At 41.8% G+C, this 15,777-nt stretch overlaps 1 protein-coding gene across 5 annotated transcripts; it reads right to left on the bottom strand.

The window, feature by feature from the left end:
• Positions 1 to 1,646: 1,646 nt before the first annotated feature.
• LOC100384565 (uncharacterized) lies at positions 1,647 to 8,550 on the bottom strand. 5 transcript variants are annotated; one of them, XM_020547935.2, is made up of 10 exons: positions 8,202 to 8,550; positions 7,190 to 7,262; positions 6,781 to 6,855; positions 5,812 to 5,873; positions 5,654 to 5,722; positions 4,427 to 4,470; positions 4,141 to 4,348; positions 3,811 to 4,047; positions 2,494 to 3,466; positions 1,647 to 2,033 (listed from the first exon to the last, which is right to left on the bottom strand). In XM_020547935.2, the coding sequence occupies exons 1-9, from the start codon at positions 8,331 to 8,333 to the stop codon at positions 2,495 to 2,497; spliced, it is 1,872 nt and encodes a 623-aa protein (XP_020403524.1). In that variant the 5' UTR covers positions 8,334 to 8,550; the 3' UTR covers positions 1,647 to 2,033; position 2,494. The 5 variants fall into 5 exon arrangements, with proteins under 5 accessions (XP_020403524.1, XP_020403525.1, XP_035820859.1 ...); XM_020547936.3 differs by lacking the exon at positions 8,202 to 8,550 and adding an exon at positions 7,395 to 8,010; NM_001177076.1 differs by having other exon boundaries at positions 1,652 to 2,033; positions 4,427 to 4,455; positions 8,202 to 8,510.
• Positions 8,551 to 15,777: the final 7,227 nt, after the last annotated feature.

The raw sequence follows: 15,777 nt of genomic DNA, 5'->3' as shown, positions 1-15,777 counted from the left end.
ATTCTATAAAGAGGACTACTAATTTGTATAACGCCCCGCTAGGATCATTGGAATTAAATTCCATTCTAATAATAGTAATTAGACATATATCAATTAGGCTAATTCGATTTTATGCAAAATATATTTGTATACTATTATTAGCAAGATGTTGGAGATATTTATGTGTTACATTTTTACTATAGAGGAGTGAGACGAAGAGTGTCATGTAAGTTACAGAGTATAAACAAATTCTATAATGCATAAAATCATTTCCCATCCTTCACCTCCGTGAATTTGAGATAGACTTATATCTGAACTTTGGAAAGTGATGGAATGTCAAATTCCAAACTAAATAAGTTAATTTATTGAGTGAATTCAAATTCCTGTAAAATGAAATGATCCAAACGCCCAGTAAATAATTTCATCGAAGAAGTAAAGCCCCGGCTAGGAGCTTGGCGCTAGTGACGACGCTCCTTGTCGTTCTCCGTATCCCCTACGTTCCAATTCTGAGTCCCACCTAGATCTCCACTCCCCACTCAGATCTCCCCGATGCCCACTCCCGCACCATATAAAACACGACTACACCATATCAAACAGGGACTAAACTTTAGTTTGGTAACTTAATACACATAATTGTTATTTAAATATTTGATGTGACAATGATTAAATTTTTATTGGGTGGAACCAAACGTCACCTTAGTAGGGTGTTTGGTTTAAAGAATAAGCTAGTTCATAATCTTCTCACTCCTTTTTTTTGTTTGGTTTGTGAAATAGAATGAATTAACCCATCACCATATCATTTCTCATAGTTAGTTAGTACTAAAATACTCACTTCGTTTCTTTTTAGTTGCCGTTGAATAGTTCAATTTTGTACTATCCAACGACAACTAAAATAAAACGAAAGGAGTAAAAAATAAAATCATTCCATAAAATTTAAATAAAACTCATAATGCACTATCTTATTTTGGATGTAGAATCAAACACTCCCCCTAGGAGCCTCTAGGGTTCGAATCCTACCCAACGCGCTCTATTTTTTGGACCTGTGGCCCGCGGGTAGTGCATCATCCATCTGTAGAAGCTGAACGTAAATTTATCTGATTCCAGCATGGTTTACGAGGTCAAAAGGAGAAGATATAACTGACAAAACTATGATGCTAGACAACGAGCCATGGAGAAACAATTGTTGAGCCAAAACCAAGGCCTTATGACAACACATCCCTTTTTTTACTACACCCAATGTCACTACACCCAATGTCCTAGAGATGGTTTGATCAGAGATGAAACATATTCCGTCTGTTTGGTTGGCTTCTCCCGGTAGCCCGACTGCATGAGCCTAGCTCCAGAGATGCAACCAATTTGCTCGCGCCTGTAGAGCCTGGCCCAAGGTGTTTTAAATATCGTGCGAGCCTGACTCCACGTCTGCATGTAGGTAACCAAACACACACCTCGCACGTGTAGAGCCTGATTGACAACAACCAAACACCAGCTCATTGCATCTCGCGATGCAAGCACCAGTACAGGCAATCAAACACATAGATGATGATTACATAAGCACAGGAAACCAGGTGATAATTACATAAGCTGCAGGAAACAGATGGCACTCTGAACTCGCTTCAAGGCAAACAAGCTCAACGGCGCAACAGCAAATCTCGCGTCAATCAATCAAATGGGTGAGAAAAATGGGGATTTTATTTCCGCAGAACCCATTATTTGCACAGGCTACATCTTAACCAACCAAAGGGCACGCGAAACACCAAGGTACCGTTTGGTTCAAATATTTGTAACGTAATGGGTAAGTGATAACGTTAAATCATGTTTGTTTTAGTCCAACCGTAATCAGATACCATACTAAAATTTGATACCGGACTATTCAAACTTGTTACCGTCCGTAATCGAGTGTAAACCGTTACCATTACCCTTTACGTTACATTTCGTGAACCAAACAGCACCCAACTTCTTCCGCGATACTGGCCAGAGTTCAAATGCTAATATGTACAACATTCTTTCAGGAAGAGGGCTCGGCGAGCTGCTTGATAATGATAATAGAGAATACTCTGCACATGAAAGGTAATAGAGAAAAAGCTCAGTCCAACACTGCAGCACCGTGCTGTTAATTTACAAGCACCGAACAAGTGTTGTACAGCTAGTTTTTTTTGTTAAAGCAGAAAGAAATGTTTGGTGTATTTCTTTTATGCTGGGGTCCTGTGGTTTACATGTTTGCAGAATCCATGAGAGAAAATTGCAATGTTATGTTCCAAATATGAAAATACAGTTGTGAATGCCTTTGTCATAGCTCATACAACCCTGAGCTATTCATATTGCTTGTTTCCCTCAAATAGGAATGTCAGCTTTGTATCTATTTTGCAGTTTTTCTTAAAAAAGGGCTATTCAACTTTGTTTTACTTTATTATCATTATGATCAATGAACATAGAACAACAGCTTCACGTGGAGGCTTCAGGTGCACCAATGTTAAAAATTGTGAGGTTATAACATCACAGGTAGTGAAAACTCACCCTATGTTTTGCTGACCGATCCAGCAGCTGATGACAATGGCTGACGATCTTCCAAGAATGTTTGTGCTGAAGGAAGAGAAGAAAGACTCATTCTGGCAGCTCCCTTGTGTTGATCTTCTGTCTCTTTACTGTCTGAAATACCCCTAGAAGGTATAGAAAAACTGCGGGCTATAGATCCAGGTGGTGGAGTTGGTAAAGGTGAAGCAGTTCTTTGGAGCGTTTGTTTTGTCCTAAAATGATCTTGAACTTTGGGAGTCAAAGATGCAGGATTTGGTGCCAATGGGGCGGAGTGGGCAACTAAACTGGGGAATGCTATATTTTTTGATGTATTAACAGGTGGTCGAGGAAGCTCATGAAGTTCCTTGATCTTCGGTGAGGAAATGGGTGGCGGCGAGTTGCCGGGGGATACTCTCATGTGCACTGGCTGATGTGCTGAGCTATGCCTAGGCGCTGCAGAAATAACATCAATGTTCTCTGTTGACCGTGGTCTGGAAGCTATTGGGCCAGAAAATGACCCTCTTTTCACTTTTTTGTTATCAGAAGTCTTCAGGTCATGATAGCTAGGTAAAGCCAGATCACCCACTGGGAGTACTTTCCTTGTTTCTGTTTTATTGGTATTGCTATCTTTCAGCACAGACTGTACGTTAGACAATCTTGTAGGACTAGGTAGATTACTGTCTCCCAAATCTCTTATGTCTGCAGATGAGTGGAGTGGAGATGAATGGAAGGCACCTTTACTCTCGAGAGGTTCAGAAGTAGGATTTCCTGATGCTCTCTGAGAAGTAGCTCCAACGTCATTTGGAGTAGGCAAAACATAAGTATTCAACTTCCTTGTTGCAGAACGCCGCAAATCTTTTATTCTCTCTTCTGTATTGAGCTTTTTCTCAGGAAAAAGTGGTGCTGACTGACTTACGATTCTTTGTCTTTCATGTGGAACAGAAGAATACTCTTCTTTGCTTCTGTTAAAAAAACCCTGCAGAAATCATAAAGTAAGATAAGAAACTGTCAAGGTAAAGGGAAAAAAAGTTAAAACATGTACTTGAGTCAGCTTTATTTTTTTAACATTCCCATTTACTATTATCCACTAGCTAAGGATGATTAGTAATTAAGTCTAATGCTGTGCCCGCGACATTTGTCATAAATGTATACAGCATAAAATGATAAGATATAATATAACAGTACTACACTAGAACAACTGAGTAAGACTAAAGATGATCATGTTGGCAGGGTCATTGTTGGCACTGCAATCAAGCAATGTTCCAGAATATCGTTCAGTAGGATATTTGACCACAATTTAATAACAAGCTATGTTAGTACCTCTGTATGATTCCTAGAAGCATTACCAGATTCCTCAACTTCCTTATTTTCTCCATAATCAAAAGATAACTCTCCATCATGACTGCCATTGTAATCGTCATCATTTTCATCCTCAACAAGGTAATCCTCTTCCTCAAGTGCGCTGAACTGATGATCAATGTGTTGCTGCTCAGCAGCGAGCCTAACATGTGGCTCTACAGCCTCAAGGGACTTGACTCCCTTTCGGAACAAATTTAGCTGGTTCACATGATAATTATGTTTTACCAAATTAGTTTCCAGATAGGTTGCCATAAAAGAAAGGAGATAATTTCTAAGTGACCAGATGTGCACCTGTGCAGCATGATGCCGAGCAGCTTGTGTAAAAAGACTTCGGAACTGTCCTTGCTTCAATGACTTCAACCGGAATAGAAAAAGAGTTGCTTCCTCTTGATAATCTTCCTGAGCTTGTTTCAATTGCTCTGATGCTCCATTATCACCTTTAGCATTCTTAGACCTTCCCTTTTCTTTCTGCGTGTTTACCATGAATTCATACAATTCTCTGAAAGGAGTATTGGAACTTCAAATTCACGTCAACAAAACAAAAAAAATCTGGGTGAATTCAGTGCAAATACCATACTTTTTTTCATCGCATTGGTGCTTCATTTCCTGCAATGGGAAATACTTTACTAATCACACATAATTGTCTGATGGGCATAGAACTAAAGCTCTTAAAAGAATGAATACTTTTAACTCAAGAAATAAATGCATTGACCGGCAGCATACAGAAATAAACTTGATGCAAATAGAAATTTGATTATGCCTATCAAGCAAGATCATGTTTGCTTGGCATGCCTTTTGATAAACCTAGGTACTGTAAGTATACTGGAGAAGTGTGAGCCTATTTGTAAACACAACCCAAAGAACTCGACCTACAGGGTAAGACAACCCCGGGCATTATATTAAGAATACACAACCCAGTATGGCAGTATTACATTTGTCAAGTATTATTGGGACCATGGTACAGAACTACAGATATGAGCATTTGACCACATAAAGCACATACCAATACACTAGTTAGTTGCTTGTGCATCGCTACGGTTTCTATATAACATATAGGCAGACATTGATTAAATGAGATAGTTATTCAACACGATCCAAACTGATAGATTAGTTGAGTGCGAATGATGAGATATGTGGTGTGGGGTCAGACAAGATGAAGTTTTTTCTCTCGCTTTTTCACGCTCGCGAGATCAGAGACGATGAGGGAGGAGGTACTGGACTATAGATGATCGTGTCTAGCAGGCCGGCCTAAGGCACGACCCATTTAATAGTGCCACGGCCCGTCCCGATACGATTTAAAGCGGACTCATGTCGTGCCTGTGCCGTCTTCTTGGCCGTAGTGACGGCCCGGTCCGACACATTTTTATTTTAAAATTATTAGCATATATATATGTAGTATCTATCCTTTATATAGTAAAAATCGACAAGTGGGTGCAGTGGTTAGGAGGCAGTAGTTTGTTCCTTGCGGACTGAATTCAAACCCTAGTGAGCACGTAATTTTTGTATTTTTGCGAGCGCGTGGGGACAAATCTCAGGTGGGAAGCGGATGACGTACTAAGGGAGAAACTCCCACATTATAGTAGTAAGATTGTTTTGCAAGTAAACATCGCCCAAATTACTAACTTTCTCCGTTCTTGAATAAACAGGGAGCTCATTTCTATTATATGCTTAGAAGGCCACAGGCAGGATGAAAAGGTGCTGAAACTAGCAAAATTGATAAAGTGTATAGACCCAAACAATAAGGAAAAAAAAAGAAAATATAAGTCTGAACATAACGCCTAGAAGCACCAGCATGAGATCATACCTCCACAGTTTGAAGTTCATTAAGAAGCGACAGCGATGGAGTGGTGATGGTGTTAAGAACATGCACACGCTACGAAAAAGGTAGTTGTATGAATCAGCAGCAGAAGATTATAGTATTATCAATTAGCAAGTTAAACAAATAAGCAATTAGAAACTTACATAACTATCTAAAAGTTTCCGAAGTTCAAATTGTGATTTCCCAAGCAACAGCAAAACTTTATCTGGGAGATAAGTTATATGTAAGTAATAAACAGAAAATTGAGCTGCAATTTGAAACTTAGTAACCAGGTTCCTGGATCGATGGGATCAAGGAACGGGAACATGGTACACGGTACGCTACTAAAACTAAGCTTTAACAATACGGGAACAAGATTGTTCCCACGTTCCCGGAACGGAACGTTCCCGGAACTGGGAACGTGGCCACATTCCCAGTTCCCGGTTACTAAGATTTGAAGTTACAAGGCATGTCCAAAAAAAACATTAGGAGGGTACATATTACACATTTTAGTTATATCTCTTTGTATTTTTTTTTCTTAATGAGACAGTCTACTGACCAGAAGTGAAGATGTGTAGTGCACTTTTTTTTTGTTGACTCACTTTCATCCTCATTGAATAGCCTAGCTGCAGCTACATGAGGTTATTTAACTTAGGTTTTGTAGAACTGTAGCATGACCTTTTTCCCTTTTTTGTGACAAACAATCACAAGAGGATTAACAATATCATCCAAACACAAATGCTTTTTCTAGAGTAATTGCACGACTTTACAAAAGGACAAGAAAGTTTTACAAGAGACTCCAAAACTTGTATAGATATGAGACCCCATGCATGCATTGGTATAAAAAAACCTCGAACTATGGGGCAAGACAGCCCCTGAACATTATATTAAGAAGACATCACGCAGGCCGAAAAAAACCCTCGAACCCCTGTCCCACCCACCAGGACCTGAGGAGTGCTACTCACACCACCTAACCAACTGCGCTAGAGGCCCTTTCACTATGCATATGACTTTCTGAATATTAAGTTAGTAGCTTTGAAACCCTTAGTACAATGAGTTAATGACAATAATCTATCAAAATCTACCAAAACAAGCATGTTCACAAAGAAAAAAAAAAGACATGGGATAATTACCATTTATTCCATCCTTATTTGGCGTAACTCTTTTAAGCAAACAAGTTCCCATTTCTTGAAGTGCTTCAGAGAACTCTGCATATAATGTCATCTATATGTTAATATTTCACAAACACAAATGAACTGAGGTTACAAAATGTCGGGTACTTGAAATCAAGGTGTTCAAGGTTTGCATTTCCCCAGCTTGATTGAGTAAATCATTAGAAGAAACAGGGTATAAATATGTGCAGCATGAACTTTAGAGAGATGATGGCTATTTATATTCAAAAAATAATGTGCAAACCTAAGTAATAAACATAAATGAAGACATAACCAATAACTAATATATACATAAAACGCCATTGGACATATAAGAAAACTTAATAAAGGCCTTTAGGGGGTGGGGGAGGGCTTTAGACAAGAAAATTACCATATGCACTATTTGCAATTGCTGCAGCAACAGAAAGCAAGTTATCGTAACAGCTTCTCATATCTGCCATATCCTGTCAAAGAAAGCAACAATTCAGAACAAAACTAGCAGGAAGCAGACCCAGAATTTAAAACAAGAGAAGTTTTAACATCATCCATTATGGTATTCTGATGAAGTTATACAGCTGGTGAACAGCAGGACTCACCACTGTTTTTGTTATTCAGGACAGCCACACAAAATAGTTCAATTTTAAACAATTGAAGACTTCTGCACAAACTAATCTGGAATGGGGCACCCATTTGTCAGATCCAACTCGATTAGACAAGATCTCAATTGAGCAAACTAACACCTTCATTTACTGCAAGGAATTCAGAAGTATCACGAGTTCTGCTGCCTGCCCACACTACCCTAGCGCAGAAAGGCATGCCAAATGCTTAAATGTATCTCGCACCAAAGCGACATCACACACAAGCATCGATGCATGATAATCACTCAATTATCACACCATTGAACAGGAGAAAATGCATGGAACCAAAAGCAAACATGACTCTGCCAAGTAACCACAGTAGTTGAGCTGAAATCACGCCACTAGCAGATCAAAGCAAACTCTCTCAACTATGCTAAACTAAAATGTGAGCGGACGATTCCCACAGCACCAGGAAACAACCCGAAAGCAAAGCTCATTCCTCCCGGTGGAATCCCAACGATGTCCAGCCGTGTGTTCGTGAAATTGAGAACAGATCCGGACACTAGAATTTCTACGAAATCCTCACGAGTCACGACGACCATGCTCCAGACTCTCGCACGCCAACCAGGCAACCACCGAACTATGAACTGGTCATCAAACCCAACCACGTGGAATCCATCAACCCGCAGCGGCTGCTGCGAAAACCACAAGCAGGGCCAGAGCTCCCCCGCGAGATCTCCACAGCCCCAACAGACTGACCCACCCATCCGGCTCGCTCGCTCGCGCAGCCACGAAGCGGAAGGGAGAGGCGCAAGGCCCACGCACCTGGGCAGCCGCGAGGAGCTCGTCCGCCGCGGTGGCGGCGGCGGTGGCGTGGCCCCGGCCGCGGTCCCGGTCCACCCGCTGCTCCTGGCGCTGCAGCGCGAAGCCCCGCAGCTTCCGCAGCGACGACTTCATTCTCTCGCTCCTTGCGCCCCGCGAAGCCGATTCAGGGCAGGCGCCGGATGGAGTCCCGGATCGTCCGTGGCCGGCCGGCGATGGGCTCGCGGAAACCCTAGCGGCTAGCCCCGCACACTCCCACCCACTGACGAGCCACGAGCGGGAGAGGGAGAGTGGGGAAGTGGAGAATTCTTTTTTCCTCCCTCTCGGTGCTCGAGTGCGAGTGCTGCGCTGGTGCGCGCTTTCTTTACCCTGTGTCTAAGCGCTATGGTAATCTTATTTTTCAAACGAATTTCTATTTTTCTAAAAAAAATAGTTCATTTTTTCTAGGAAAAATAGAATTTTTTTTGGGAAAAAATAGTGTTCACGATCTCATTTTTCTAAGGAATTTCTATTTCTCTAAGAAAATTTAGTTTATTTTCTTTTGAGAAAATAAAAAATCCTTAGAAAAATAGGGTTCCCAAACTAACCATAAAAATTAAAATAAAAAGTAGGATATAAAATGAGGCTCTGTTGGAACGCTAGAGCTAATAATTAGTCAGCTAATAAATTATTAGTTGTGTTGAGCCAACTAATGAACTAATTGTTTATTGTGAGATAGCTAATAATTAGTTGTGGTATTAGTTGATGGTGTTTAGAACCTAACAACTAGTTTTTAGTAGCTAACTATTAGTTTTAGAGGTTCTAAACAGAATTGAGATAGTAGAGCTAGTGAATAAAGACCGACTTTCCTCCCGCGGCCCACGCACTGTCTCAGGTCGTGTGATCGGTTTTTGGACGGATTTCAATGTTTTACTTTTTAGTCTGCTTATGTAAAACAACTCACAAATCAATATAAATAGATAAATGTATAATTCGTCTAGTCATCGCGACATGAGGGGTCACTGCTTTGTAAACCCTAAAACTTATAACCCCTTCCTTTTTCTCCGCACATAAACCTCACAATATATAGATTCGTGTAACACCTACGAATATTGATTCTCGAAAAATGTAATGTTTCTTTAGAGCTCGTTTGGTAGAAGGTTTATTTACAGTTCTAATATGATACTATGGTATTTGAGATATAGTATTGTGGCCCAAGAGGTGCTTAGTTGAACTTTGTAAATTATTTGATGGGTTGCTTGCCTTTACATCCCATGAAGCTTTGGTAGTTGCTCCGGTCTTTGTTTGGTCAGACACAAGTGTCGGTATTGCTTATGTTAAGCTTTGTTCTAATCCACTCCTACTAGTGCCTCTCAGGCTCTCACACCCTAATATATCACTATTTTCTTCGGAGCACAAAGGTTGTTGTTGCCTTAATGCCTTTGCTCTCTTTTCTTTTATATCTTCTTTTCATAACAGAAACTATCCTATTCCTCTTTGCAACCTAGCGGTCCAGTCAAAGAGAAGGTGTTTGCGGAAAGCAAAGATGAATGGGACGCAAATATCGCGTGGGTATGACCATGACCAATCTTTTCATTCAACGAGATCCGATGCCAATCAGCGGCGTCCATGTCCGGGTTTTTTTTGGGTGGGCGCTGGTCTTTGAGGTCTCCACTACGGGTGGGTGTTGAGGTTATCCGAAATTTTTGGGTCTGGTAATTCGTGTATTTAGAATTTTGGGTTTTGATAATCGATACCAAAAATTACAACGGTTTTACAATATCCGAAAATTCGGGTATCCAGAATTTTGGGTTCGGGTATTCCCGAACTAGCGAACTGTTGTGTTAGCTTCATAAAAACACATGCACCCTATAAATTATTATAAAAATACAGTTTGAATAATGATATACATGGACATAAAAACGCAAGCAATCTACATTCACAAGGCATGCACATTTACACATAATTATAGATGTACAAATTAATAATTAAGCATGACATGTGTACATGACATATGAAAGTTAAGGTATTTCAGGTATCCGATTATGATACCCGAATTACTCGAAATAAATTTGGGTTTTGCAAGTTGGTACCCGAAATTCCCAAACAAAATTCAAGTTTCGGGTATTTCGAGATCGGGTTGGAGTATTCCGGATTCGAGTTTCGGGTTACGAATTTTTTGCCTAGCCCTAGTCTCCACTGTCTCAGAAAAATAGAGCCATGCAGAAATCCTCTACGGATTTAGACGTTTTCACCGGTCACCACAGTAATATACCAAGTCGGCTAGCAGGGGTAAACATATGTTTGATTTATGGATTCAAAATATTTATTATTAATATGGATATATAACATATACTCATTTCGTTCTTTTTATTTGTTATATTTTAGTTCAAAAATAAACTAGTGGACGACAAATATTCAAGATCGGAGGTAGTAGTACATTGCATGCACATATTTCACGTATTCGATAACATGGTAAGTAGTAGAGTTGTCTCTAAATATTGCAGTGATGCGCGCTGGACGAGAATTTATGGAGGTCAAGAAGATCACATGATAAAATCAAGCAAAACCATAAAAAGTTAGTGTTCCATAGAATTCAAGTTTCATATCAATACACGATACAAGTTTAAAGAAGAAAAATATATGAACAAAAGAAGCAAACATATTGTTAAGTTCTTGCTGACCGAATCGAAGTCGTGTACTTGTCGAATGCTGATATCGTCAAAGGGTGGGGAGTCAGGAAAGGGACAGGGTCAAGTGACGCCTACGGTTGAGAGCCAAGGCTCGTTGGTTTGCCAAGCTCTCTGGCCACCGAAGATGGGTCGCATTGTCGCGACGAGCGAGATCCGACATGTCGAACGGGCCAGTATCATGACGACGACGGGTTAAGGGACAGAGGCGAGTGGCATCGCATCCGAAAGGGGGGCAGCTATGGGAATGGGGCATAGAGACATACTGGTTTGGGTGGTGTTAGAAAATATAGAGCGACAGATAGATACAAGTATCGGACCGAGAAGGACAAGGGTTGGAAGGACTAGGTCGATCCATTGAGTAGGCTTATGGCATGGTTGTTTTAGCCTATTCAAAAATTAAATTTTTTTCTACACTTAACAGTAAATGATCATTAGATATATTAGATATATAACAGGTTATATAAAATTGAGGCAGAGTATCTCGTGCACGTAGAGGAGAGGTGCACATATACAATCTCATCCTTCGATCTCTGATCCTTTTTGAATTATCAAAGAGACCCTCCCACCTCCCCTGTCGGTGCCCCGTTTTTCCAAAAAAATATTCGACGCCCCCTTTCGCTGGATCAGAGACGTCGAAGCCCCCTCGCTCCTCAAATCATCGTCGCAACCCACTCGCTATGTTCGTCGTCGCATCCCTCCTCCCGCTGGCGCCGTTCGCAGTCTTGTCTTCATCCCCAACAGCCTCTTTTGTGTAGCATCCCGCCTCCGTCCACCCCCAGTGCAACATCCTGTCGTGTAGCATCACGAGGCGTTCATCATATTAGAAGACGGCATGTGCCCAGCTTAGGGATCCCACACGCTGGCTCATGTGACACTGCATCGGTCGGGTGTTTTTGGGGGAAAAACAGGGCACGAACGGGGAGGTGGGAGGGTCTCTTTGACAAATAAACAAGGAGGGGACTCTGTCTAAAACTAAGGGGGTATGGCTCATTTTATGCCCCTTTGGCTCCGTCTCTGAAACATTGTATTACACATAACTTTAGATGATCATTGATAGTCGCCTAGAGGGGGGGTGAATAGGGCGAAACTGAAATTTACAAAATTAATCACAACTACAAGCCGGGTTAGCGTTAGAAATAATAACGAGTCCGAGAGAGAGGGCGCAAAACAAATCGCAAGCAAATGAAGAGTGTGACACGCGGATTTGTTTTACCGAGGTTCGGTTCTCGCAAACCTACTCCCCGTTGAGGAGGCCACAAAGGCCGGGTCTCTTTCAACCCTTACCCTCTCTCAAACGGTCGCTCGGACCGAGCGAGCTTCTCTTCTCAAATCAAAACCGGGAACAAAACTTCCCCGCAAGGGCCACCACACAATTGGTGCCTCTTGCCTTGATTACAATGGAGTTTTGATCACAAGAACAAGTGAGAAAGAAAAGAAGCAATCCAAGCGCAAGAGCTCAAAAGAACACGACAAATCTCTCTTGCTAATCACTAAAGCCTTGAGTGGGATTGGAGAGGATTTGATCTCTTTGGTGTGTCTAGAATTGAATGTCTAGCTCTTGTAAGTGGTTGAGAAGTGAAAAACTTGGATGACTTGAATGTGGGGTGGTTGGGGGTATTTATAGCCCCAACCACCAAACTAGTCGTTTGGTGGGGCTGTCTGTCGCATGGTGCACCGGACATGTCCGGTGCGCCAGCCACGTCACCAAAGTCGTTGGGTTCTGATCGTTGGAGCTCTGACTTCTGGGCCCACCTGGATGTCCGGTGGCGCACCGAACATGTACTGTAGCGTGTCCGGTGCGCCACTACACGCGTGCCTGACTTCTGCGCGCTCTGGCGCGCATTAATTGCTGTTGCAGGTGACCGTTGGCGCGAAGTAGCCGTTGTCCTGCAGTTACACCGGACAGTCCGGTGTACACCGGACATGTCCGGTGAATTATAGCGGAGCAACTGTTGCAGTTTCCCGAAGCCGGCGAGTTCCTGAGACCGCTCTTCCTTGGAGCACCGGACACTGTCCGGTGTACACCGGACAGTCCGGTGAATTATAGTGGAGCGCCTCTGGATTTTCTCGAAGGTGGCGAGTTTGAGTTGGAGTCCTCTGGTGCACCGGACAGTGTCCGGTGGCACACCGGACAGTCTGGTGTGCCAGACCAGAGGTACCTTCGGTTGCCCCTTTGCTCTTTTGTTGAACCCAACATTGGTCTTTTTAATTGGCTTGTTGTGAACCTTTGGCACCTGTATAACTTATACACTAGAGCAAACTAGTTAGTCCAATTATTTGTGTTGGGCAATTCAACCACCAAAATTATTTAGGAACTAGGTGTAAGCCTAATTCCCTTTCAATCTCCCCCTTTTTGGTGATTGATGCCAACACAAACCAAAGCAAATATACAAGTGCATAATTAAACTAGTTTGCATAATGTAAGTGCAAAGGTTGCTTGGAATTGAGCCAATATAACTAATCATAAGATATGCATGGATTGTTTCTTTGTTTTTAGCATTTTGGACCACGCTTGCACCACATGTTTTGTTTTTGCAAACTCTTTTGTAAAACCTTTTCAAAGTTCTTTTTGCAAATAGTCAAAGGTAAATAAATAAGATTTTGCAAAGCATTTTCAAGATTTGAAATTTTCTCCCCCTGTTTCAAATGCTTTTCCTTTGACTAAACAAAACTCCCCCTAAATGAGATCCTCCTCTTAGTGTTCAAGAGGGTTTTGATATATCATTTTTGAAATACTATTTTCTCCCCCTTTTGAACACAATAAGATACCAATTTGAAATTTACCAAGTGAAAATCTTTAAAATAGGTGGTGGTGCGGTCCTTTTGCTTTGGGCTAATACTTTCTCCCCCTTTGGCATGAATCGCCAAAAACGGATATTTTGAACGAAATATAAGCCCTTTGTAATACTCTCTCCCCCTTTGGTCATAAGTAAATAAGTGAAGATTATACCAAAGACGAAGTCCTTTTGCTTTTGAACTCTCCCCCAAAAGATGGAGAGATGCGCGGAGTGACGGCGAAGGATGAGTTGCGGAGTGGAAGCCTTTGTCTTCGCCAAAGACTCCAATTTCCTTTCAATACACCTATGACTTGGTTTGAAATATACTTGAAAACACATTAGTCATAGCATATAAAAGAGTCATGATCAAAGGTATATAAATTAGCTATGTGTGCAAATTAGCAAAAGAAGTTCCTAGAATCAAGAATATTTAGCTCATGCCTAAGTTTGTTAAAAGATTGTTCATCAAGTGGCTTGGTAAAGATATCGGCTAATTGATCTTTAGTATTAATGTAAGAAATCTCGATATCTCCTTTTTGTTGGTGATCCCTTAAAAAGTGATACCGAATGGCTATGTGCTTAGTGCGACTATGCTCGACGGGATTATCTGCCATTTTGATTGCACTCTCATTATCACATAGAAGAGGAACTTTGGTTAATTTGTAACCATAGTCCCGCAGGGTTTGCCTCATCCAAAGCAATTGCGCGCAACAATGGCCTGCGGCAATGTACTCGGCTTCGGCGGTAGAAAGAGCGACCGAATTTTGCTTCTTTGAAGCCCAAGACACCAAGGACCTTCCCAAGAACTGGCAAGTCCCGATGTGCTCTTTCTATTAATCTTACACCCCACCCAGTCGGCATCCGAATAACCAATCAAATCAAATGTTGATCCGCGAGGGTACCAAAGCCCAAACTTAGGAGTATAAGCCAAATATCTCAAGATTCGTTTTACGGCCGTAAGGTGAGATTCCTTAGGGTCGGATTGGAATCTTGCACACATGCAAACGGAAAGCATAATGTCCGGTCGAGATGCACATAAATAGAGTAAAGAACCTATCATCGACCGGTATACCTTTTGATCGACGGATTTACCTCCCGTGTCGAGGTCGAGATGCCCATTGGTTCCCATGGGTGTTTTGATGGGTTTAGCATCCTTCATTCCAAACTTGGTCAGAATGTCTTGAGTATACTTCGTTTGGCTAATGAAGGTGCCTTCTTGGAGTTGCTTGACTTGGAATCCTAGAAAATACTGCAACTCCCCCATCATCGACATCTCGAATTTTTGTGTCATGATCCTACTAAATTCTTCACATGTAGATTCGTTAGTAGACCCAAATATAATATCATCAACATAAATTTGGCATACAAACAGATCATTGTCAAGAGTTTTAGTGAATAAAGTAGGATCGGCCTTGCCGACTTTGAAGCCATTAGCTATAAGGAAATCTCTTAGGCATTCATACCATGCTCTTGGGGCTTGCTTGAGCCCATAAAGCGCCTTAGAGAGCCTATAAACATGGTTAGGGTACTCACTGTCTTCAAAGCCGGGAGGTTGCTCAACATAGACCTCTTCCTTGATTGGTCCATTGAGGAAGGCACTTTTCACGTCCATTTGATAAAGCTTAAAGCCATGGTAAGTAGCATAGGCTAATAATATACGAATTGACTCAAGCCTAGCTACGGGTGCATAGGTTTCACCGAAATCCAAACCTTCGACTTGGGAGTATCCCTTGGCCACAAGTCGGGCTTTGTTCCTTGTCACCACACCATGCTCGTCTTGCTTGTTGCGGAAGACCCATTTGGTTCCTACAACATTTTGATTAGGACGTGGAACTAACTGCCATACCTCATTCCTAGTGAAGTTGTTGAGCTCCTCTTGCATCGCCATCACCCAATCCGAATCTTGGAGTGCTTCCTCTACCCTGTGTGGCTCAATAGAGGAAACAAAGGAGTAATGCTCACAAAAATGTGCAACACGAGATCTAGTAGTTACCCCCTTATGAATGTCGCCGAGGATGGTGTCGACGGGGTGATCTCGTTGGATTGCTTGGTGGACTCTTGGGTGTGGCGGTCTTGGTTCTTCATCCTCCTTGTCTTGATCATTTGCATCTCCCCCTTGATCATTGCCGT

The sequence above is a fragment of the Zea mays genome, chromosome 2 (assembly GCF_902167145.1).
Source record: "Zea mays cultivar B73 chromosome 2, Zm-B73-REFERENCE-NAM-5.0, whole genome shotgun sequence".
Lineage (NCBI taxonomy): Eukaryota > Viridiplantae > Streptophyta > Magnoliopsida > Poales > Poaceae > Zea > Zea mays.
This window is presented reverse-complemented; position numbering and strand designations above follow the sequence as displayed.